General features: G+C 42.5%; 1 protein-coding gene across 1 annotated transcript in view; it reads right to left on the bottom strand.

Moving 5' to 3' along the window:
- Nucleotides 1–23837, bottom strand: part of LOC120937196 — a 186649-nt gene that overhangs the window by 28129 nt on the left and 134683 nt on the right. Inside the window, exons 35-39 of the mRNA XM_040350213.1 lie at nt 22616–22754; nt 15662–15782; nt 9968–10077; nt 8095–8244; nt 7865–7921 (exon numbers count right to left, since the gene is read on the bottom strand). Coding sequence (XP_040206147.1) covers nt 7865–7921; nt 8095–8244; nt 9968–10077; nt 15662–15782; nt 22616–22754 — 577 coding nt within the window. The remainder of the gene's footprint in view (nt 1–7864; nt 7922–8094; nt 8245–9967; nt 10078–15661; nt 15783–22615; nt 22755–23837) is intronic.

Genomic DNA, 23837 nt, shown 5'->3' with positions numbered 1-23837 from the left:
ACTGTGCCCCAAATGCTGCCACTGCGCCCACTTACCCTGTCTCGGGTGGGCAGTGGGTGACGGCGGCAGGCCCGGCGAGCGATGTCCAGTGTCCTCCATGTCTTCCCAACCTCAATGCCTTCTCCCGCCCACCATCTCCTATTATGGGACGCCTGATAGGCAGCGTCCAATCACAGCGCCTGTCATTTCAGCCAATCAGGTGACAGGTAATAGACCCGAGCACCTGATTGGCTGACAGGTGGGTCAGTGTTAGGAAAGAGATTCATTTGCTTTCCTAACACACAGCTGACTGAACGGCCAGCATGGCGCGCGCTGTTCACCATTTTGGACGCCTATTAGAGCCTACGGCTTTAATCAGTTGCTTCAAAAAAAAACTGGAGCTGTAATTCAGGTGCCTGGTGCCAGACACCTGACTAGGGGGTATCAGCGGCGACCAAAGATAGCCCTTTATGGACGCATCGCCACTGCCTCTATCACTATTCTAGGGGTAACCCAAAATTTGGGATTTTCTCTTACTTTCAACGATAATGGTAAACAGGACAAATAGAGAGGAGGAATTTCCCTAATGAGCAGAGATGGCAATAAAAACTGACTGGAGAAGGTTTAGAACACCTCTCTATCCAAAACTTTATATATATATATATATATATATATATATATATATATATATATATATATATATATATATATATATATATATATATATATATCAAGTTTTGCCTTTAGTTACAGTATACACTGATATAAAAAAGAAAAAAATATGGTTGTGGCAAAAAAAATAAAATTAGATGCAAAATGTTGTTTGACTCTAAACTTAGCTTAAAAAATGGATGTATGACTGCTATTTGTTTGTCACATAAGGAGATATATTACTAAGGACGAAGGTTATCTAGGCCTCACATGCTGCCAGATTGCAGCTTCAAGTCTACCCCTGGACTTTAAACCCCTTAGTTATTAGTTTGATAGCAATAAACATATCTCATGTGTTTAAACAATGATTTATAGACCTATGTACTGCTACATGAGGTAATAAACACTGGCTGCTATTACTTCTGTTTTATTGCAGTGATAGTAGGCAGCACCCCTAAGCGGCCAGTCAGAGCCGGAAGATGGGACTCGCCTGACATCAGCAAATTTAGAAGAGATAAAGCCCAGTTACTATCAGGAACCTGTGCATATTTATGATATCAATATATAGAAAAGTACACAAGTTTACAGGCACTGCACCAGTACAGGATTATGGTGTGTTTCCTGTGATCAGACTCACTTTCACTATATATATATACAGGGAGTGCAGAATTATTAGGCAAGTTGTATTTTTGAGGATTCATTTTATTATTGAACAACAACCATGTTCTCAATGAACCCAAAAAACTCATTAATATCAAAGCTGAATATTTTTGGAAGTAGTTTTTAGTTTGTTTTTAGTGTTAGCTATTTTAGGGGGATATCTGTGTGTGCAGGTGACTATTACTGTGCATAATTCTTAGGCAACTTAACAAAAAAAAATATATACCCATTTCAATTATTTATTTTTTACCAGTGAAACCAATATAACATCTCAACATTCACAAATATACATTTCTGACATTCAAAAACAAAACAAAAACAAATCAGTGACCAATATAGCCACCTTTCTTTGCAAGGACACTCAAAAGCCTGCCATCCATGGATTCTGTCAGTGTTTTGATCTGTTCACCATCAACATTGCGTGCAGCAGCAACCACAGCCTCCCAGACACTGTTCAGAGAGGTGTACTGTTTTCCCTCCTTGTAAATCTCACATTTGATGATGGACCACAGGTTCTCAATGGGGTTCAGATCAGGTGAACAAGGAGGCCATGTCATTAGTTTTTCATCTTTTATACCCTTTGTTGCCAGCCACGCTGTGGAGTACTTGGACGCGTGTGATGGAGCATTGTCCTGCATGAAAATCATGTTTTTCTTGAAGGATGCAGACTTCTTCCTGTACCACTGCTTGAAGAAGGTGTCTTCCAGAAACTGGCAGTAGGACTGGGAGTTGAGCTTGACTCCATCCTCAACCCGAAAAGGCCCCACAAGCTCATCTTTGATGATACCAGCCCAAACCAGTACTCCACCTCCACCTTGCTGGCGTCTGAGTCGGACTGGAGCTCTCTGCCCTTTACCAATCCACCCAAGGGCCCATCCATCTGGCCCATCAAGACTCACTCTCATTTCATCAGTCCATAAAACCTTAGAAAAATCAGTCTTGAGATATTTCTTGGTCCAGTCTTGACGTTTCAGCTTGTGTGTCTTGTTCAGTGGCCGTCGTCTTTCAGCCTTTCTTACCTTGGCCATGTCTCTGAATATTGCACACCTTGTGCTTTTGGGCACTCCAGTGATGTTGCAGCTCTGAAATATGGCCAAACTGGTGGCAAGTGGCATCTTGGCAGCTGCACGCTTGACTTTTCTCAGTTCATGGGCAGTTATTTTGCGCCTTGGTTTTTCCACACGCTTCTTGCGACCCTGTTGACTATTTTGAATGAAACGCTTGATTGTTCGATGATCACGCTTCAGAAGCTTTGCAATTTTAAGAGTGCTGCATCCCTCTGCAAGATATCTCACTATTTTTGACTTTTCTGAGCCTGTCAAGTCCTTCTTTTGACCCATTTTGCCAAAGGAAAGGAAGTTGCCTAATAATTATGCACACCTGATATAGGGTGTTGATGTCATTAGACCACACCTTCTCATTACAGAGATGCACATCACCTAATATGCTTAATTGGTAGTAGGCTTTCGAGCCTATACAGCTTGGAGTAAGACAACATGCATAAAGAGGATGATGTGGTCAAAATACTCATTTGCCTAATATTTCTGCACTCCCTATATATATATATATATATATATATATATATATATATATATATATATATATATATATATATATATATATATATATATATAACAAATCCTCTCACACAGGCCTTTTCTGTCACTACATTCTTATTTACGTGATGCAGGACTGAGAGCTGTCTATAATAATAGTGATTTCATCTTTTAATGCTTACGTATGAGAACCCTAAATTGATTTTTTAGTAGATTTGGGCCTGCAGGTAGGCTTCAGGTGTTGTACATGTCAAAAACTAGAATAGATCTAGATTTTAGCCAACCAGTGACTTACAATATGGTCCTATCATGCTGCAATTGCATTTAGGGCACAGTTGGTGCTTCAAGCTGAACTCCAGGATTATTTTTTGTACTGCATTGGCACCCAGTGGTGGCTATTTCTCAATTTTCTTGGGGGGGGGGCTGCCTCCCCAGCCAACCAACCACCCCTCCCTGTAGCTCGCTTAATCAATTGCCGCTTCCCCCCCCCATCGCTCAATCGCTGCATCTCTCACCCATTGCCATCCAGGCCCCTCGCCAGACCCCGCATTTACCCCATCCAGGTCATGGCTTCCCCCCGTGTCTCCTCCTTAGTCCCAGCGGTTGCCTCTCCTCCCAACCAATCAGGACCCGCAGCCAATGGGGTCCTAGGACTCCCAGCCAATCGGGTCTCAGGACCTGCTTCCTGATTGGCCAGGAGGAGAAACAGGAAGACATTAGCGAATATTATTGTCTAATGTCACACAACTGGTTCAGGCTCCAGTGCGCCATAAGCCCACCCTTTTTTAAGCCAATTGGAGCCTTTGGCTCTAATCATGTGCTTCTAAAAAAAAATCCTCCATGAGTCCGGCGCCCTGTATGTATATTAGGGACTAATGGATTGGGGGGGGGGGGGCACCCCTGTGCCCTGCATTAGCAGTGGTCACTGCTCATACCTGATGGACTGCAGAGTAAGCTGGAAATCACTATAATATTTGGCACTACTACAATGATAGCCATGATCTTCCAAATAAGGCTCAGGTTCTATTGTGACTTCTATTAGTGTGTGGCCGAGCACTAGTTAAAACTTTTACAAGGAGTTTTCATTCTCCTCTCACTGTGCTATGAGGCTGCATGACCCCTGACCCTCTGTCTGGACAGTGCTGATTGGCCCTGTGCTGATCACATGCACCATAACTCTAGCAATAATAACACCAAACTGAGCATGTGCCGAGTGCCTCAGAGGCTCTGTACTATCAGAAGATGGATTGGGGACAGTAAAAGAAGGGGAGGATCAGAGAAGACAGGATCAAACAGCCTTTTTACACAATGATTAACCCCTTGGGTTCCACAGTGAGTATAACAAGCATGCTTACTGCATATACAGACAGATTTTACTGTTGTGGGTTTAGCAAAAACCTTAACTGCATTTTACATTGTTAGTGTACTGTTTAGCGATAAAATATATTTGATACTCTTAATTTTAATTTTCTAAAATCCCTGTGTGGGCAAAACTGGAGCTTGCCATGTTTCTGTTGTGAAAATCTAAATAAAATCTATTAAAAGAAAAAAAAAAAAAGTTCTGTCATGTGACCATGCATCTTTTCTTCCTGATAGTGGGAAGCAGGGTACCAGGATACAGTGCAGACACACAGTGTGCCTCTATTCCATAATCTGTTCAGCCGGAGCCAAGATGCAAGCTGTGCTTGAGCAGGGGGTATGTTCAAGAGGCAGGCTATGATTAGGTGTGTGTGTGTCAGAGGCAGGCTGTGATTGGTTTGGGAGGGGGGGGGGGTGGGGGTTGATTGAATAAACAACCCAATACAGGTGTGCTGTGTTTGTGTAGTGTCCTGTATCTCTAAATGGCCAGACAAAGAATAAAAACTGACCACACTAACATAGATCAGCTTATGTGCTTGGTCAGTTTAGAACAAGGAATAAAGGTGATTTACCAGGTACTTCAGATTGAAGAAGTACATGAAAATGATAGAGACTATGATCTATGTCAGGGTTGCCCAACCTTTTGAAGAGCGAGGGCCACTTAAGCAAATTGGTAACTGGTTGCGGGCTACAATGAGCAGAGCGGGAGGATGACAGGTCCGTGTCTACGGACACAGCCCACTCTACTCTATGGGCCCTCTGATCCAAAGCTCTATAGAGGTGAATATTAAGTCTGATTGGGTCGGACTGATCATGTGAAAGGGGCCCAAGGCTGCTTTCACACTGATGCACTGCGATTTGCCCAAACCACGGGTGCAGCTCAGTGCACCTGTGGATTTTCTGCATGTGAGCTGCACTTTGCTGTAAACTTCTATTATCTCCTGCAGGTGTGGCACACTTTCTGAAAGCGCAACAAACCCACAGGTAATAACAGAAGTCTATGGCTCAGTGCTTGTTTTCTCTACCAGCGGCTTCATTCACAAAACTGCTGCTCTGGGATGGCGGGTTGGCAACTCGTGATCTGAGCTTGCCAACCTGACATCCCAGAGCAGGAGGTCGAGGGCCACATCAGAGGGCTCCGCTGGCCACATGTGGCCCCCGGGGCCACTGTTTGGGCACCCCTGATCTATGTGAATATACAGTGTAGAAAAAAATATGTAAGGTTACATACACTTTAAGGCATGCTAAAACAACACACGGTAATACCGATGAGGTGCAACTTTAGCATGTCCTAGGTACACATTAGGGAGCAGTAGGTGCTCTTGAAGCTTGCTGAATCAGGACCTATGTGTTACCCTCTCTTGTAAAATGCACATAAAAAAGACAGGAGAAAATGTTATGGCAGACAACATAAAGAATAATTTGGAATGCAAATGTCAACTTTACATACATATTACTATAGCAGGTCATTTAGAGGCAGCCAATACATCTTTCTCTTACCTGTTTCTGTTTGATTTTGTTTTTATATACAAATGATAGGAGAAGTATGAGAGCTTTTTATATTTCTTTAGACTTGCGTTCCCTGCTGTGTTATAGACCTTACAAGTGTGCAGCTTACTTATGTCAAAGTATAATAACACAATTATTTCAGTTGGAAATGTTCTAGTTACTTTCTCTAAGAACACAAGCAATGAGGTACGTTTCTTGGTACATGTCATAGTATAGGTGAAAGTTCCAGAACAGTCGTACAATAATGTAAGACTGCTTGGTTTAGCTGAAATGTAGGTCAGGATTTGCTAGAGAAAGAATGTGATCTCTAAATACATGAACAGCCAGTTTAAAATAGTTTTGTCAGGTGATGTTACCACAACTTGAAAACACAATGTCCTATACCTCTGGAAAAATTGAATGTTAGCGTATCATTGTCTACAGCAACCAATCATTTACATAATTATAAAAACTGTAGTCATGAATACATTTTATAAAGCAAGCCCGTAGAGAAATATTATAAAGATTGCTGTTGCTGACCTATCCCGTTTAAATTATATTGGTCTGGCTATCATGGTGATCCAATGATTTTTTATGTTTTGAGACTCAGACCTGGAATGTAGATACAGCAAGGTCTATAAAGACATGAATGAGCGAGTTTGGGGTGGAGGAACTTGACTGGCCTGCACAGAGTCCTGACCTGAACCCGATGAAACACCTTTGGGATGTATTAGAGCAAAAACTGCAAGCCAGGCCTTCTCGTCCAAGGGAGCAAAGCACGGATTTTTTTTTTTGTTGAGGGATTCCAACACTTGGATTTGCATGTACAGAGTCTGACACAGAAGTAAGTGTTGTTTCTTCAGGTGAGCGCTATGTATTATAACACCCTTAACAATAAAGCATTTGTGTTTTTTTTAACCAATTATAACTAAGCACTGTGTCCGTACATGGAGATCACATTATTTATCAGAGCAATAATGGAAGTGCTACAACCTCAAAATCCAATTAAGAGATTAACAATACCGCACCAGGACGTCTTGGCATTATAAATTGATATCTTTATTTTAATTTTTTTAATCCATCAAAACATAAAAAGGAATCAATTCCTAAAAATGGATGAGTTTCAGCCGCCTACATAGGCCTTAGTCATAATTATGATTAAGGCCTATGTAGGAGGCTGAATTATATACAGGGCCGTTTGAAGGAATTTTGGGGCCCCAAGTGATTGAGCCCCTTGAGGCGATTAAGTTCGCATTTGTTGCGCTATACAAGTTTCTCACTCACTCACTCACACAAGCAAAATGGGGGCCCCCAAGCACCCCCCCCCCGCACGCAAAGCCTATGTTAGCGCTACACTAATTTTTACACCCATGTTCTTACTCCTCCCCCCCCCCTCCCTAGTCCCTATGTTTTTCTATTGTCACCTCCCCTTCTTCCCTGTAGGCTGTTGCTGTAGCGTGGCCGAGCTCCTCTTCCTCCTGTCAGTCAGGTGTTCTATCATTATGGGTCCCCAGTTCCCAATCAGATAGTGCCCGGGCTGGGCCGGGTACCGTGTGGTACAGGAGAGTCAGTGTGCACTTCCTGTCAGTCCGGCCGGGAACAGGACTCCAGGAGGAAGGAAGAGGAGCTCGGCCACGCTACAGCCTGGGAAGGAGAAGTTGGGGGCCCCAGGCCAGCTCGGAGCCCCAAGCAATGGTTTGTTTTGCCTGTCCTGTAGCGACGGGCCTGATTTTTTATATATATATATATATATATATATATATATAGATATATATATAGATATATGTTTGAAATGAGTGCTCTGCATATTGCATAAATGCATGTACGTACCAATGTTTTAGGGAATTTGAAGATACCATGATGTAATGTTATATATATATATATATATATATATTTATTGTAAGGCACTGGCTGGCAGGATTGTGGACAACATCATCCACGTTTCTCACATACACATGGTGAGGGGCTCCAAAGTTATGGCTAAGGTGGAGAAAACCCTTTTTTTCAATATTTTTATTATTGTAGTCTTGTTTCTTGAACCCAGAGACTTTACAGAGCTTTGGGTGGGAATAGGTCTCCATGTAGAGGTCCACAACTTGTCTGTTAGCCAGACCTCAATATTAGTGTCAGTTGCCCACAGGCCTTTATATAACACCAAACTACTGACTTACCTCATAGATTTCATTTTCATTTCCCCTCTGCTCTCCTCCTGTTACTGCAAGCATCTCCTGTAACAACAAATGGAATGTAAGTAAATGAATAGCTTGATTTTATATTCAATGAGAAAAAAAAAAGATAGACAAATTGATAGCTAGATACTTTCAATCAGTTATAAATAATCATTAACCGCTATAAATGTAATTAATATTCTGTGTTTCCAGGGTTTCATAAAGTGACACACCTGCTCTTTCTGATACAACAATTGATGTTCCTGTTGAAGAAGGTTTTCATAAAACATGGAGTAGGCCTCATAGTTGCTCCGCTCTCTTGCCATGATATTGCAAGCCAATGATGTAAGACATCGTTCTAAATGTTCCTTTCTAAAAATCACCTACAGTACAAAGAGCACAGATGACAAAGGCAAAGTACAGTAATCCATACAGACACATATGAATTTATTGACAGCAGATTTATCCACCATTATGACCATACAGGGAGTGCAGAATTATTAGGCAAGTTGTATTTTTGAGGATTAATTTTATTATTGAACAACAACCATGTTCTCAATGAACCCAAAAAACTCATTAATATCAAAGCTGAATATTTTTGGAAGTAGTTTTTAGTTTGTTTTTAGTTTTAGCTATTTTAGGGGGATATCTGTGTGTGCAGGTGACTACTATTACTGTGCATAATTATTAGGCAACTTAACAAAAAAAAAATATATACCCATTTCAATTATTTATTTTTACCAGTGAAACCAATATAACATCTGAACATTCACAAATATACATTTCTGACATTCAAAAACAAAACAAAAACAAATCAGTGACCAATATAGCCACCTTTCTTTGCAAGGACACTCAAAAGCCTGCCATCCATGGATTATGTCAGTGTTTTGATCTGTTCACCATCAACATTGCGTGCAGCAGCAACCGCAGCCTCCCAGACACTGTTCAGAGAGGTGTACTGTTTTCCCTCCTTGTAAATCTCACATTTGATGATGGACCACAGGTTCTCAATGGGGTTCAGATCAGGTGAACAAGGAGGCCATGTCATTAGTTTTTCTTCTTTTATACCCTTTCTTGCCAGCCACGCTGTGGAGTACTTGGACGCGTGTGATGGAGCATTGTCCTGCATGAAAATCATGTTTTTCTTGAAGGATGCAGACTTCTTCCTGTACCACTGCTTGAAGAAGGTGTCTTCCAGAAACTGGCAGTAGGACTGGGAGTTGAGCTTGACTCCATCCTCAACCCGAAAAGGCCCCACAAGCTCATCTTTGATGATACCAGCCCAAACCAGTACTCCACCTCCACCTTGCTGGCGTCTGAGTCGGACTGGAGCTCTCTGCCCTTTACCAATCCAGCCACGGGCCCATCCATCTGGCCCATCAAGACTCACTCTCATTTCATCAGTCCATAAAACCTTAGAAAAATCATTCTTGAGATATTTCTTGGCCCAGTCTTGACGTTTCAGCTTGTGTGTCTTGTTCAGTGGTCGTCGTTTTTCAGCCTTTCTTACCTTGGCCATGTCTCTGAGTATTGCACACCTTGTGCTTTTGGGCACTCCAGTGATGTTGCAGCTCTGAAATATGGCCAAACTGGTGGCAAGTGGCATCTTGGCAGCTGCACGCTTGACTTTTCTCAGTTCATGGGCAGTTATTTTGCGCCTTGGTTTTTCCACACGCTTCTTGCGACCCTGTTGACTATTTTGAATGAAACGCTTGATTGTTCGATGATCACGCTTCAGAAGCTTTGCAATTTTAAGAGTGCTGCATCCCTCTGCAAGATATCTCACTATTTTTGACTTTTCTGAGCCTGTCAAGTCCTTCTTTTGACCCATTTTGCCAAAGGAAAGGAAGTTGCCTAATAATTATGCACACCTGATATAGAGTGTTGATGTCATTAGACCACACCCCTTCTCATTACAGAGATGCACATCACCTAATATGCTTAATTGGTAGTAGACTTTCAAACCTATACAGCTTGGAGTAAGACAACATGCATAAAGAGGATGATGTGGTCAAAATACTCATTTGCCTAATAATTCTGCACTCCCTGTATATATGAGTTTTGTAAGATCTTTTTCTTTAATTCTGATGCAAAGACCTTTATTACCTCTGTTGGGTTATCCTGGTGTTCATTCATTAGCTGCTGTACAAATGCTTCCACAATTTCTGGCCTATCAGGAAAAAAGTTTTCTTTTATAGCTGGTTTCTTCCACAAATCTAGTGAATTGAATGGGGAAACCAATAAACATGGAAAATTATGGTTGTGCTGACAGATTATTCTCCCTACATTATGGTAAATATTTAACAGATACATCAGCTTGTTATAAATGCCAATTTGGATAACTTCTTCATTTTTAAAGGCTACAATTTTGTTTACATAAAAATATATCATTGGTATGTAATTGAATGAATATTAGTCTGACCCCTTGCAAGATACAATTTACTGGACAGGTTGATGGAACCTTTATTTTCCCTATATGTGTTATTACATGGAACCAGCTTGCAGGTCAGCAGTTCCAGTGGCTACATGCTTTTTGCATCTCAGTTACTTCATTTACAGTGGGCACAAACTTTAACTTGACTGCCCTGAAATCATTCAAGAGCAGTAGAGGTGGGCAGAAGTATCTCTCCTTGTAGAATACTACTTTAATAAGTGTTTAATAGTAAGCTTCCAGCCAAAGGTTAGATTTCATCTCTACCAGACCACTTTTTGGAGCCCTTCCCTATTCCACAATTCTATGAACCTAAGTTGTAACCAACACCTTTCATAAAATTAATTAGAATACATGTAATTAAATCCATATTGTCTTTATTTATGCCTGCATGCTTACAAAAGAGTGAAATATGTTAAAGTCTATCTCCAGCCAAAAATGTCTTTTAAATTCAAATAGCATGGGGAAGGGACAGAAACTCCAGCAGATTTTTTTTTATACTTGGGTCATTCAGTAGTAAACTGAAGAGTAAACTGAACTCTATTGCCAGACCATTAATTTCAACAACAACCTTCACATAATATTAAATGAACAGATATAATATATATATATATATATATATATATGTAGCACTACCCCCAAAGGAGCTGCTGGTTTGTTTTGGGTGGCATGTTACCTCATGTCTTCTCCGCCGGCCTAGGGGTTTATGATTCATATAGTAGTAACGGAATGTCCACGACAGGTGTCTTTTGCTGTGCTCTTTTTACCCAGCTGGGTAAAAACTAGGGTTGTCCCGATACCACTTTTTTAAGACCGAGTACAAGTACCGATACTTTTTTTCATGTACTCACCGATACCGAATACCGATACTTTTTTTTAATGTCATGTGACAGTTTTGGTAAAAAAAAAAAAAAAAAAAGCCTTTCTTAGGTTCCAGGAAAAGGGGACAGCTGCACCAAGTACCAAGTCCATGGTTCAAAAGTTGGGAGGTATGCTAGTGACAGTATTCAGTGTTCACACATTCTATTTTACTTACCCGAGGAGTACTGCTCTGCTCTCCGCCCCACTCTCAGCCTCCTCTCACAGCCCGCTCTCCGCCCCCTGCTCGTCACTCAAAAAAAAGTATGGGGTAAAGCATCGGGAGCATTTGCGCAAATACTCAGTATCGGTACCGATACCGATACCAGTATCGGTATTGGGACAACCCTAGGATTAACCCCTTAGGCTCCACAGTGAGTATAACAAGCATGCTTTACTGCATATACACCCTGATTTTACTATTGTGGGTTTGGTAACACTTTAACACTGAATTTTAAGCAGGAATTTAATAAACTATTTATTCAATTATTCATTTATTTACAAAAATCAGGAACTTATTTTTAAACACAGTCTCCAGAAATCACTACACAGCAGGGCACATAAGTGGTATGGCCAGCACATAATGATGCTCAGCATCCAGTAAGTGACAGTAAACATGCTGACAGGAGAGAAGAGTGTGAGCAGATGGATCACTCATCAATGTGCTGCTGCTCTTTTGTTTTCCCATTTTAAGTTTGGAGTTTACTTTGACCTGCGATTTGGACCACGCTGTGCTGCAGAGGATGTCTATAATCTGTCTTTGCTGCCTGGCAGGGCTGGATGGGTCACATAACTGGCTGCATGTATTTACATATCCTTTGCCAGCTAATTAGATTGTCCCGCAGTCCATGGTTCAAAAGTTGTGATGTATGCTAGTGACAGTACTAGTATTCAGTGTTAGCACATTCTATTTTGCTTACCCGAGGAGTACTGCTTTACTCTTCGTCCTGCTCGTCCTCCTCTCCCACCACTCGCCGCTCCTCTCACAGCCCGCTCTCCGCCTCCTCTTCGCCCCTCTTACAGCGTGCACTCGGCAACCACTCCGCCTCCTCCCAGCCGTTCTCCGCCCACTCTCCGCCCCTCTCACAGCACGCACTCAGTGACCACTCCGCCTCCTCTCAGCCGTTCTCCGCCCACTCTCCGCCCCTCTCACAGCCCGCAATCAGTGACCTCTCAGCCGCACTCCGCCCACTCTCCGCCCCTCCCACAGCCCACACTCAGCCCGCTTTCCGCCTCCTCTCCACCTCCTTTCAGCCACCGTTCTCCGCCCCCTCTCGTCATGAAAAAAAAAAAAAAAAAGTATCGGGTCAGGCATCGGGAGCATTTGCGCGAGTACAAGTACTCGCGCAAATGCTCAGTATCGGTCCCGATACCGATACTAGTATCGGTATCGGGACAACCCTAGTAAAAACATTAAAACTTGTGATGAAGAGTAGGGGTGAAGTAGAAGGAGAGGTAGCAGACTCAGGCGCAACAATATGGAAACAGTTTTGCTTCCAACAATGCTTTGTATTCTCCGCCACTCTAGCCAGAGTAGGTATAGTGTACCTGGAGAGGCCTACTCTCACTGACCTGGCAGCCAGAGTACCGCTCGAACTTGAAGGAAAAGTCTCTGCCACAGACCCTCCTGAAATGGACTCAGGGAAAAGCCTCTGCCACAGGCCCTTACTGTGATTATGGTTTACAGAGATGATCCTCCTTGATAGAATTGCATCTGGAACTCCTTCAGATAGTTTTCAGGTACCAACTGAGAGGTGACCAGTCTCTGTGTCCGGCTACCTTGATCCCCGGTGGTTTGTCGAGACCCTATTGGAATCGCCAGCCTCTCATTGGCTCTCCTCAGATAGACTCCCCACCGAACAGCTATCCCGCTTGGGATCTTCAGGATTGGGAACCCAGTCGACCACTGGGCTCCCTGCCACAGCTCAAATGTTCCGTACCAACATGGTCCCGGAACAAGGAACACCACGTGGCATGCGGCACCCCGGCCTGGAAGGCCATTACGCTGGGGCACCGTGATGCGCAGTCACCCTAGAAGTGGGTGCCAAACTCCGAAGAAGAACCCAGAACAATGACGTCTGCCCCATAAATACCCTCCCCCAGCATGCACAGCGGGGAAACTCCCTCCTGATTGGCTGCTGGGGAAGAGCACCCAAACCTTGACTCCACTGCTGCCACCCACTGTCCTGGGGTAGGAACTACACCCCGGTAACAATAGACAGCCCACAGCACAGCCAAGCTGAGACAGAGTCCAGTTTAGAACATAATAATTGGATCAGAGTCAGTTAACACTCTGATCCTTCTCTAAATTTAACTAGCATCGCTACATATATATATATTTTTTATTGTATTTTTATTGAAAAATATTCAGAAGAATACAAATCAAGCAGTATTTTGAAATATCAATTAGAAAAATAAGCCATTTAAAATGATAAAACAGTGGTATTAAATGCAATATAAACGGACGTAAATAAAATAATTAAAATGATTAAAAAATTATAAAACAAACAGATAAGAGTCAGTAAAGGTTGATCATCAAACAAAAAAAGCTACAATACGTTAAGAGGCTATGTCCATTATTAAAGGAGGGAGGATTGGATAGGCAACAAAGAGTGGGGTCAAGGGGGTAAAAAGAGGGGAGAAGATGGCAAAAAGTGGCATACAAAAACCATAACAAAACCACAGGGGGAGTTGGGGGTAGAACCTTCACAAATTAAATAAAAACAAGTGCAGGATGTTAGTAGAAATTTAAATGAGAAGAGCTGTATATAGAGCGTTCCCAGGTAACCCATATCTTATCAAATCTATCAATAGCATCCTCTACCATAGCTGTCATATGCTCCATTCTGCGGATATGATTTATAGCAGGGATATGCAATTAGCGGACCTCCAGATGTTGCAAAACTACAAGTCCCATCATGCCTCTGCCTCTGGGTGTCATGCTTGTGGCTGTCAGAGTCTTGCTATGCCTCATGGGACTTGTAGTTCTGCAACAGCTGGAGGTCCGCTAATTGCATATCCCTGATTTATAGTTTGTATAAGCTGGGCCTGAGTTGGAGAGGAGGTGGACAACCAACATGCAGGAATAGCTCTTTTCGCTGCTAGTAAGACATAGGAGGCCAATTTATTCAAAGCTTTTTCCAATCCAGGGATTGGGAGGCCCAAAAGGAGGTGTACCAGATCTAAAGGGATGGGGGAATCCAAAATCTGCTGAAGGACACAACCATGGACCAGAAAGGAGCAATCAGTTCACATTGCCAAAACAGATAATATATTTTATGGATATTATTTACTTGCAAAAGCCTCCCTTGTGTAGACATCCAAAAGCCCTGAGACTGCTGCTAGGTGCTGCCATCTTGGATGTGATGTCAGCAGCCCCGGCAGACTCAGAACTGTCATTCAAGTGTCACCCTATAGGATGTCCCTTTTTGCTTCCCCCAGCTGCTACAAAAAAAGGTTGTGTAGCTAGGTGAGGGAAGGAATGGAGGAGCTAGGTCAACACAGAAATAATTAGAGACACTCTCAGAGGAGTAGAGGGTTATGTGCTAGAAAATAAACTTTTCTTGGGAACCCTAGACAAAGATGTCTCTATTTCAGGCTGGTCTGAGCATTGTATTAGGCCCCGTACACACCAGCGGATCTGTCTGATGAAAACGGTCCGCGGACCGTTTTCATCGGACATGTCCGCTGCTGGATTTTGGTCTGATGGCTGTACACACCATCAGACCAAAATCCCAGCGGAAAACAAACGCGGTGACGTGTCGCGACGTGGCCGCGACGATCGCGACCCTGGAAGGTCAATGCTTCCACGCATGCGTCGAATCACTTCGACGCATGCAAGGGATGGCGGCCGATCGGACGTGTCCGGTGAGTCTGTACAGACGACCGAACACGTCCGACGGACAGGCTTCCAGCGGACATGTTTCTTAGCATGCTAAGAAACATTTGTCTGCTGGAAAAAGTCCGCTCGGCTGGGAATCCGGTCCGGTCGGCTGTACACACGACCAAACATGTCTGCTGAAACTGGTCAGCGGACCAGTTTCAGCAGACATGTTTGGTCGTGTGTACGAGGCCTTAGGAAACCGTTCTACGGACAGTATTAAGTAGACTACATCTCCTAAAGTTGTATAGCCAATTCCTGCTATGGCAAGTTTCAACAATTCTATCTAGATATATCAAACATGCCAACATTTTTAATTTTTAGATGACTCTGGTAAGCCAATATAACGGTAAGCCAATATAACACTAATAAGCCCTATAACATGAGATTTAAACATCTACTTTTACACAGCTTCCATTTTACCAAATGTATGCATACAGTTAGCTAATACTGTATAACATTACAGATTCCATTAGTAAAGCTGTACAATAATGGGAGTAGGTTTATTAAAAGAAAAGCGAAAAAATGTCATAGCTTCTAATGGTATGCCAGCTATTATGACATCACACATACTGTTCAGTCCTGAGTAAGCCCTGAAGAGATATGATTTTAGTGGTTTTACAATTCTCACCTGTTGGAAGCCCTCTTCCTTCTCTTGTTCTTTCAGATACCACTAATGTAATCTCTTTTGCAATCTTTTTCTGTACATCAAGTATCATATCACTTTCAAAACTTTCCATTATTTTCTGGAGCTGGAAAAAAAGGTCTTCAGTTAACATATAGCCACAGATGTAGGCAAGTATAATATTTTTAATTAGAAAGTACAGGGCCTTTTTTTAAAAGAAGTTATTCTCTGAATTAAAAGCTAACTCTAGTGTGGACAAAAAGATTAGTACTGGACATCCAAACATCATATAAAATTAAAATCGCAGCTCCGTCTGCTATAGTTACCCTACCTCTGTTGCTTTCTCCTGCTAAGTCACCTGCTACTACTCATCTAGGCTTAAAGGGTAGGGGTGGTCCAATGGGGGGGAGATACAATTGGAGGGCACCCAAGCCCAGAGCTGGGCTTTAACAATATGATGATTTGTTCTAAAGTGTAGTAAGGTTTCTGTTTTTTTTTTTTTTTTTTAATTTACATAATTTATGCCAAAGGGTGTAAGTATGGATCATGTTGCTTTGAAACTACCATTACACATACAGTGCCTGCCGCTGAGAATGTGTTTTTAGCACGACGGCATCGCGCTGATTCTCGGCGACAGGGTGCCGACATCTCGCACTCGCTGGAATAGTAAAAGCACATTCCAGTAAGCACGTCATAGAAGCGACGGGAGATCCGACTTGGATTCCCGCCAATTCTACACGTGTGCGGCGTTTGGTATGAATCCTGAGGGGGAACTCTCCGCCGGATTTTAAATAAAAATCCGGCATGGGTTCCCCCCTCAGGAGCATACCGGGCCCTTAGGTCTGGTATGGGTTGTAAAGAGACCCCCCCTACGCCGAAAAAACAGGTAGGTATCACATGGGTAGGTACGGAGCATGATGGGACTGTGAGGCCTATATAAGTCAGATGCAAGCAGCGCACCTGTCATTGCAGCGAGAAGAGGCGACGTGTCAACATCGGGAGAAGAGAAGAAGAAGAAGACAACGTCACAGCACAGAAGAAGGAGAAGGCACAGCGGGAGTCAACAGCAGAGAGCGGCGAACATAGAAGAAGACCCCCGGAGAGCGGAGAAGACCCCCCGAATAGCGGAAGAAGAAGCACACCACCCCCCGTCGAAGACGTCGTAGGAAACCCGCCGGGGGGGGCGCTTTTATAAAAGCGACCCCCCCAGCGGTGGAAGAGAACCAGACGGCGGCGAAGAAGAGCGGCCCCCACCCGAAGACGTCAAAGAAGAAGCCCCCCCTGGTGAAAGAGCTAATAAAGAAGACAGGGGGGGCCTCCGGAGCAGACTAATAAATTATTTTAAAAACCCTTGTGTCGTGTTTATTAACTTTAACTTTTTGCCTCCAGGTGAATGGGTAGGGGTACGATGTACCCCATATCCATTCACTTAGGGTGGGGGGCCGGTATCTGGGGGCCCCCTTGTTAAAGGGGGCTCCCAGATTCCGATAAGCCTCCCGCCCGCATACCCCGACAACCAACGGCCAGGGTTGTCAGGAAGGGGCCCTGTCCTCATCAACATGGGGACAGGGTGCTCTGGGGTGGGGGGGCGCAGTGCACCCCCCTGCCACAGAGCACCCAACCCCCCCATGTTGAGGCATGCAGCCCGGTACGGCTCAGGAGGGGGGGCGCTCGCTCGTCCCCACTCCTTTCCTGGCCGGCCGGGTAGCGTGCTTTGGATACGGGTCTGGTATGGATTGTAGGGGGACCCCCTACACCGTTTTTTCGGCGTAGGGGGGGTCTCCTTACAACCCATACCAGACCTAAGGGCCCGGTATGCTCCTGAGGGGGGAACCCATGCCGGATTTTTATTTAAAATCCGGTGGAGAGTTCCCCCTCAGGATTCATACCAAACGCTGCACACGTGTAGAATTGGCGGGAATCCAAGTCGGATCTCCCGTCGCTTCTATGACGGCTTTCTCTCCATTGCGGCAAGCCAGCTCGGCGCTGGCTCCCGCGACGGGGCTCGTAGGTGGTCAATCTCGCCGAGAAAGGGAGCGAGATTGACACAATATCGCGGTCACCCACTGTATACACAAGTGTATACTCTGTAACCATTGCCATAATAGATGTATTTCCACATTAAAATAAAAAATGTATTTTGCTTAGTTTGCTCTTTTTACGGACATTATTAGATACTTGAATCAAAGATTAAGCAACATTTTATGACTCATGTCTTACAGTTCATAGCTGTTAACCTATCCTATTAGCTTGTTTTGTAATCAGCTTATTTGTTACTTGAACTCTTAAGTGAAGTGTACCATAAATTTAGAAAAAGCAGAAGATAAGTGACTGCTGAGAAAAAAAAAAGGACGGCTTCGGCCTCGAAGTGAGTGAATCGGTTTAAAAATCAGACATGTTAAGGGCTTCTTTTCCCAATGTTACGCTATGCTACGTCTTAACTTTCTGGATGCATACCCACTAAAAGTTGAAGCCCCATGGGCCAAGAATGTTGGTGTTTTTGAGAAGGAGCAGTGGGAAGAGGCTTTACAGGCGGTACAGGAGAGCTCCATGAATGTATATCAGAAATGTATGCAACTCTATATTCTTCTGACAGTGTATTATACCCTTACTAAGTTGTTTAAAATGGGCATTTTATCAGACCCCCTTGCATTAAATGTGGAGATGCTCCTAACTTCATCTTTACTGGACAGAGGTTATCAGTATACTTAAATGCTGTGTTTCTAGTGTCAATTTCAACTGACCCAAAGCTATGTGTTTTGGGCATCTTGGACATTTTGCAATTGCAAAAGTTCTCTAAGGAGGCCATTACAATAGCACTGTTTCAAGCATGTAGGGTAATTCTTACTCACTGGAAGTCTGAGGCCCCGTACACACGACCGAGTTTCTCGGCAGAATTCAGCCAGAAACTCGTTCGGAGCCGTATTCTGCCGAGAAACCCGGTCGTGTGTACACTTTTGGCCGAGGAAACCGCCGAGGAACTCGTCGAGCCAAATAGAGAACATGTTCTCTATTTCCTCGTTAGTCAATGAGGAAACTTGGCTTGCCGAGATCCTCGGCGGCTTCACAAGGAACTCGACGAGCAAAACTATGTGTTTTGCCCGTCGAGTTTCTCGGACGTGTGTACGGGGCCTGACACACTACCAACCTGTAAAGAATGGATAGCTCATATGGGTGCCACCCTTAAATTAGAGAAGTTTATTTACCAACAAATGGGTTGCCCTGACAAGTTTGAAAATATAGTTGGATTTCCCTAGACTTATGCCCTGTACACACGATCGGTTCATCCGATGAAAGCGGTCTGATGGATTTTTTCATCAGATATCCGATGAAGCTGACTTTCAGCAGTCTTGCCTACACACCATCAGTTAAAAAAACGATCGTGTCAGAACGCGGTGACGTAAACACAACAACGTGCTGAGAAAAATGAAGTTCAATGCTTCCGAGCATGCATCGACTTGATTCTGAGCATCCGTTGATTTTTAACCAATGGATCTTCCCACAGACGATCGTTTTTTTCTATCAGTTTTTTAACCATCAGATAATTTTAAAACAGGTTCTAAGTTTTTTCACAGATGGGAAAAAAAACCTGATGGAGCCCACACACGATCGGTTCGTCTGATGAAAACGGTCCATCAGACCGTTTTCATCAGACGAACCGATCGTGTGTACAAGGCATTAGCGTATTTGATTTAGTGACTAATGGGCTCTTTTAGCCTAATATGTTGTAGTTTATGTATATTATGCATTGACTACTGGGGATGGTACAGGGCTCCATTATATTATAATTTACCCACACACACTCTACACTGTGTTAACTGAAAATGTATTTCATTAGCTGGGAGGTCTTCTTTTTGTTTTAGATGCTTGGCTTGTGTATTGTACAGTATCAATGCTTGCAATCGGAATACTATGTTGTAATGGAATCTGAATATGAATTGTACTGGAGATGCACTATTGTGCACTATTCTTTGTGCTTTTATTCTCAATAAACCTATTCTAAAACAATAAATAAAAAAAGAGGCATATTGGCAAATCTGCAAATTGCTAAATTTTTTGGGCCTTTTATATAAAAACAGGCAGGTTCATCCAACCTGCAAAGAATCATAGATTTGCCTGAAGACCAAACAGAGCTACGTGATTAGTCTGCAGGCCAATTTAAGCAAAAAAATTACATAAAAAGAAAGGAATTCCGAATTCTCCTAAGTCACCTTCCCCATCAGGGAATTTTGGTTCCTAGCACCAGAGTGTAAATAATTCCATAGAGGCACACAGATGATGATAACAACAAAAGCAATGGCTGTTTTTTATATTTAAAAGTTTAAAAAGTCTGATGCTGTGTACATACGACCATTTTTTATGATGTGAAAAATTACATTTTTTTTTAATGTCATTTAAAACGATCGTGTGTGGGCTCCAGAGCATTTTTCATGACGTGAAAAATGGCCATTAAAAATGTAGAACATGCTCTATTTTTTTGCGTCGTTTTTCACGTTGTCATTTTTCACGTTGTAAAAAGTTACACTTTAAGGCAAACTCAAGGAAACAGAGCAGAACAGCACAAGCCTTAATCCAAACACAGTCATTCAGACATTGTACTCTTTATTTACCTATTGAGGTGGTGGGAAAAGATTGCATAAGAGACACTTAGCACTGACAGAGTGGAGTTGATTTACTAAAACTGGAGAGTGCAAAATCTGGTGCAGATGTGCATGGTAGCCAATCAGCTTCTAACTTTGTTCAATTAAGCTTTGATAGTAATAAATGGAAGCGGATTGGTTTCTATGCAGAGCTGCACCAGATTTTTTATGTTCCAGTTTTAGTAAATCAACCCCAGTCAGTTTCTAGGCTGACTTTGGCGGTTCTATATCAATGGCTTCAACTAAATAGACATAAATCTTTATTTGACTTAGGCTGTCCATACATTATACAATTTTCTTATTCAATTTCCTTTAGATGTACCTCTAAATATGTAGTGCAATGGCTTGCACATTTGCATACAAATTGAAAGTGTTTAGGTTTGACCTCATATTATATGGTTTTGGTAAACCTAAATGAAAATTCTACAAGAAAATTGTATAGCGTATGGCCAGCGTAAATGTCTTTAGTATGTAAGAAGTTCTGACATATATTGACACGTGCTTCTTGTGCATGGTTTGAATCCTCTGTATGACTGTGAAAACTGAAAATAAAGAAATACAAATCCAAACACTGTCACAAGGCAGATGTACAGAATGTTAGAAAAGTCGTGTTTTCAGTGAGAAGTTTTGCAGAAAAGTGTTCTTCTCTAAATCAAATTTAACATCTTATTTAAGGACAGATATCTTTAACCCTCCTCTTGTGTTAGGGTCAGAACCGACCCGTTTTCAGGTTTTGAATGTCTATAAGTATCACATAAATTTGTTTATTGCATCAAGATTTTTTTACTTTGTCAGGAACCTCTATTTAAACAATGTAATAGAAAAATAATCCTTTTCACTAAATTATAAAATACTGCGGTGAAAATTAAGACGTTTATGGTGTTAGGGTCAATTCTGACCCAGTTATAATATAGGATATTATAATATAGGATTATTAAATAGGATTATAGGATGGGCCCTCAGTTGAAGTCGGAAGTGACGAAACGCGTCAGAGCTTGGCTACAGACAGCGCGCAACAGAACGCTAACATAAGAGGAGGGTTAAAAGATGTACAGAACAATAAGTGAGTTCATTAACCACTTCCCGACCACCGCATGTATATGTACGTCCACAGAATGGCACCTACAGGCAAACGAGCGTACAGTTACGTCCTTCCCTTCTAGCGGGTGGGGGGTCCGATCGAGACCCCCCCCCCCCCCGCTACATGCGGTGGTCGGATTCCCGCGGGGAGCGATCCGTCGCGATAGCTCCCCAGAGCTGAAGAACGGGGAGAGCCGTATGTAAACACGTCTTCCCCGTGCTTCACTATGGCGCTGCATCGATCGAGTGATCCCTTATATAGGGAGACTCGATCGATGACGTCAGTCCTACAGCCACACCCCCCTACAGTTGTAAACACACACTAAGTGAACACTAACTCCTACAGCGCCCCCTGTGATTATCTCCCAAACTGCAACTGTCATTTTCACAATAAATAATGCAATTTAAATGCATGTTTTGCTGTGAAAATGACAATGGTCAAAAAAAAGTGTCAAAATTGTCCGAAGTCTCCGCCATAATGTCGCAGTCACGAAAAAAATCGCTGATCGCCGCCATTAGTAGTAAAAATTTTTTTTTTTATAAAAATGCAATAAAACTATCCCCTATTTTGTAAACGCTATAAATGTTGCGCAAACCAATCGATAAACGCCTATTGCGATTTTTTTTACCAAAAATAGGTAGAAGAATACGTATCGGCCTAAACTGAGGGAAACATTTTTTTTATATATGTTTTTGGGGGATATTTATTATAGCAAAAAGTAAAAAATATTGTTTTTTTTCAAAATTGTCGCTCTATTTTTATTTATAGCGCAAAAAATAAAAACCGCAGAGGTGATCAAATACCACCAAAAGAAAGCTCTATTTGTGGGGAAAAAAAGACGCCAATTTTGTTTGGGAGCCACGTCGCACGACTGCGCAATTGTCTGTTAAAGCGACGCAGTGCCGAATCGCAAAACCTGGCCTGGGCATTTAGCTGCCTAAAGTTCCGGGGCTTAAGTGGTTAATGCCCTGTTACAAAATTGAATGCTGAAGATCTAAAAGTTTGACGAGTTATGACCTGATAGTAACCACATACGGTACTTCCTGAATTTCGTTTGCAAGAGCTGCAATAAGTCCAATCACTGCTATGTGGTCTTGTATGTCTAAATACAGGAAGCATATAACAAGGCTTATTGCTTGTGACACTGCAAAAGTGTCTTCTATTCGGTTACCTTAGCACTGTTTTACCTTTAGAAAATCACAGACAACAAACAAAAAATGAGGTAAGATAAATTCTCACCTGTTGAACTCGAATGTCAATCTCAGATGCCCCTATAGGAGGAAGCACCACCTGAGATCTCAGCGTCAGCCCTTCAAACTCCCCCTCCTTTCCCATTTGACGAGCAATTGCTTTCATAGTAGGATAAAAGATTTCATCTCTACAATAGAAAATGTTATATCAATTATCTACAATCACAGACATATCAATATTAATAGCCTGCATTTCTTTTCTTGTTCGTTAAAAGCCTATAGAAGACTATTTCTATCCGTACACAATAGCTGCAGAGTTCAAAAGCCAAATGATACAATGTAGCAGCCAGCAGGCAGATTTTAAGCACCTGGAAATGTATTTCCTTGGCAACAACAAAAATGCCTTAAAGTTGAACTATAGGCAAAACATTTTTTCAATTTGGATAGAGTAAAGGAGGGTTATAACCCCTGTAAGGTTTCTTTTTGCCCTTTTTTCCCCATTAGGGAGATTTAACGTCACTTCCTGTCCCATAGCCAAAAGAGGAAGTAATAGGAAATCCCAGCAAATAAAGGAAATCTCCTGGGGAACCCCAGGTCACCAGAACTACTCATCATTGGCAGATTATCCATCTATTGCTTTTCTGGGGACAACCCAATTTGGGATTTTCTTTTACTTTCAATGATAGGGGTAAACAGGACAAAGAGAGGAAGTGAACCTCCCTAACAGGGACACAGCAGTAAAAACCTGACAGATATTCTAATCCATCTCCCCTCTATCCAAAACTGGAAATGCAGCCACCTCATCTAATGATTGGTAAACTGCAATATAGTAAAAAAAAATGTTTTGGGTTTAATACTGCTTCAAAATTGGGCCTAAGTATGATAAACTACAGTAGGTAAGGTTTATGATGTCTAGTAGATTGTGGTCAGGCTGCATAGGCTGGCCATACACAGTGCACATTTCTTTCCTGCCAAAATTGCACGATTTACCCCATCTACACAGACAGTGCTGACAGGGGAATCCCTCTTACCAAGCTTTTGGAGGTGATTTACTAAAGGCAAAAAGACTGCACTTTGCAAAAACAGTTGCTTCAGAGCTTAGTAAATGAGCAGAAACTCTGCTGACTTCCATCATCCAATCATGTGCAAGCAAAAATGCTGTTTTTTTTTATATTTTCCTTGTATGCGATTGGGTATTCTTTGCAAAGAGAAGCTTTACCTTATTTACTAAGCTGTGTAGCACTTGCAGAGTGCAATTGCAGCCTGCAAAG

The sequence above is a fragment of the Rana temporaria genome, chromosome 4 (genome assembly GCF_905171775.1).
Source record: "Rana temporaria chromosome 4, aRanTem1.1, whole genome shotgun sequence".
NCBI classification, from domain to species: domain Eukaryota; kingdom Metazoa; phylum Chordata; class Amphibia; order Anura; family Ranidae; genus Rana; species Rana temporaria.
The sequence above is the reverse complement of the archived record's forward strand: the minus strand, read 5'-3'. Positions and strand labels throughout refer to the sequence as shown.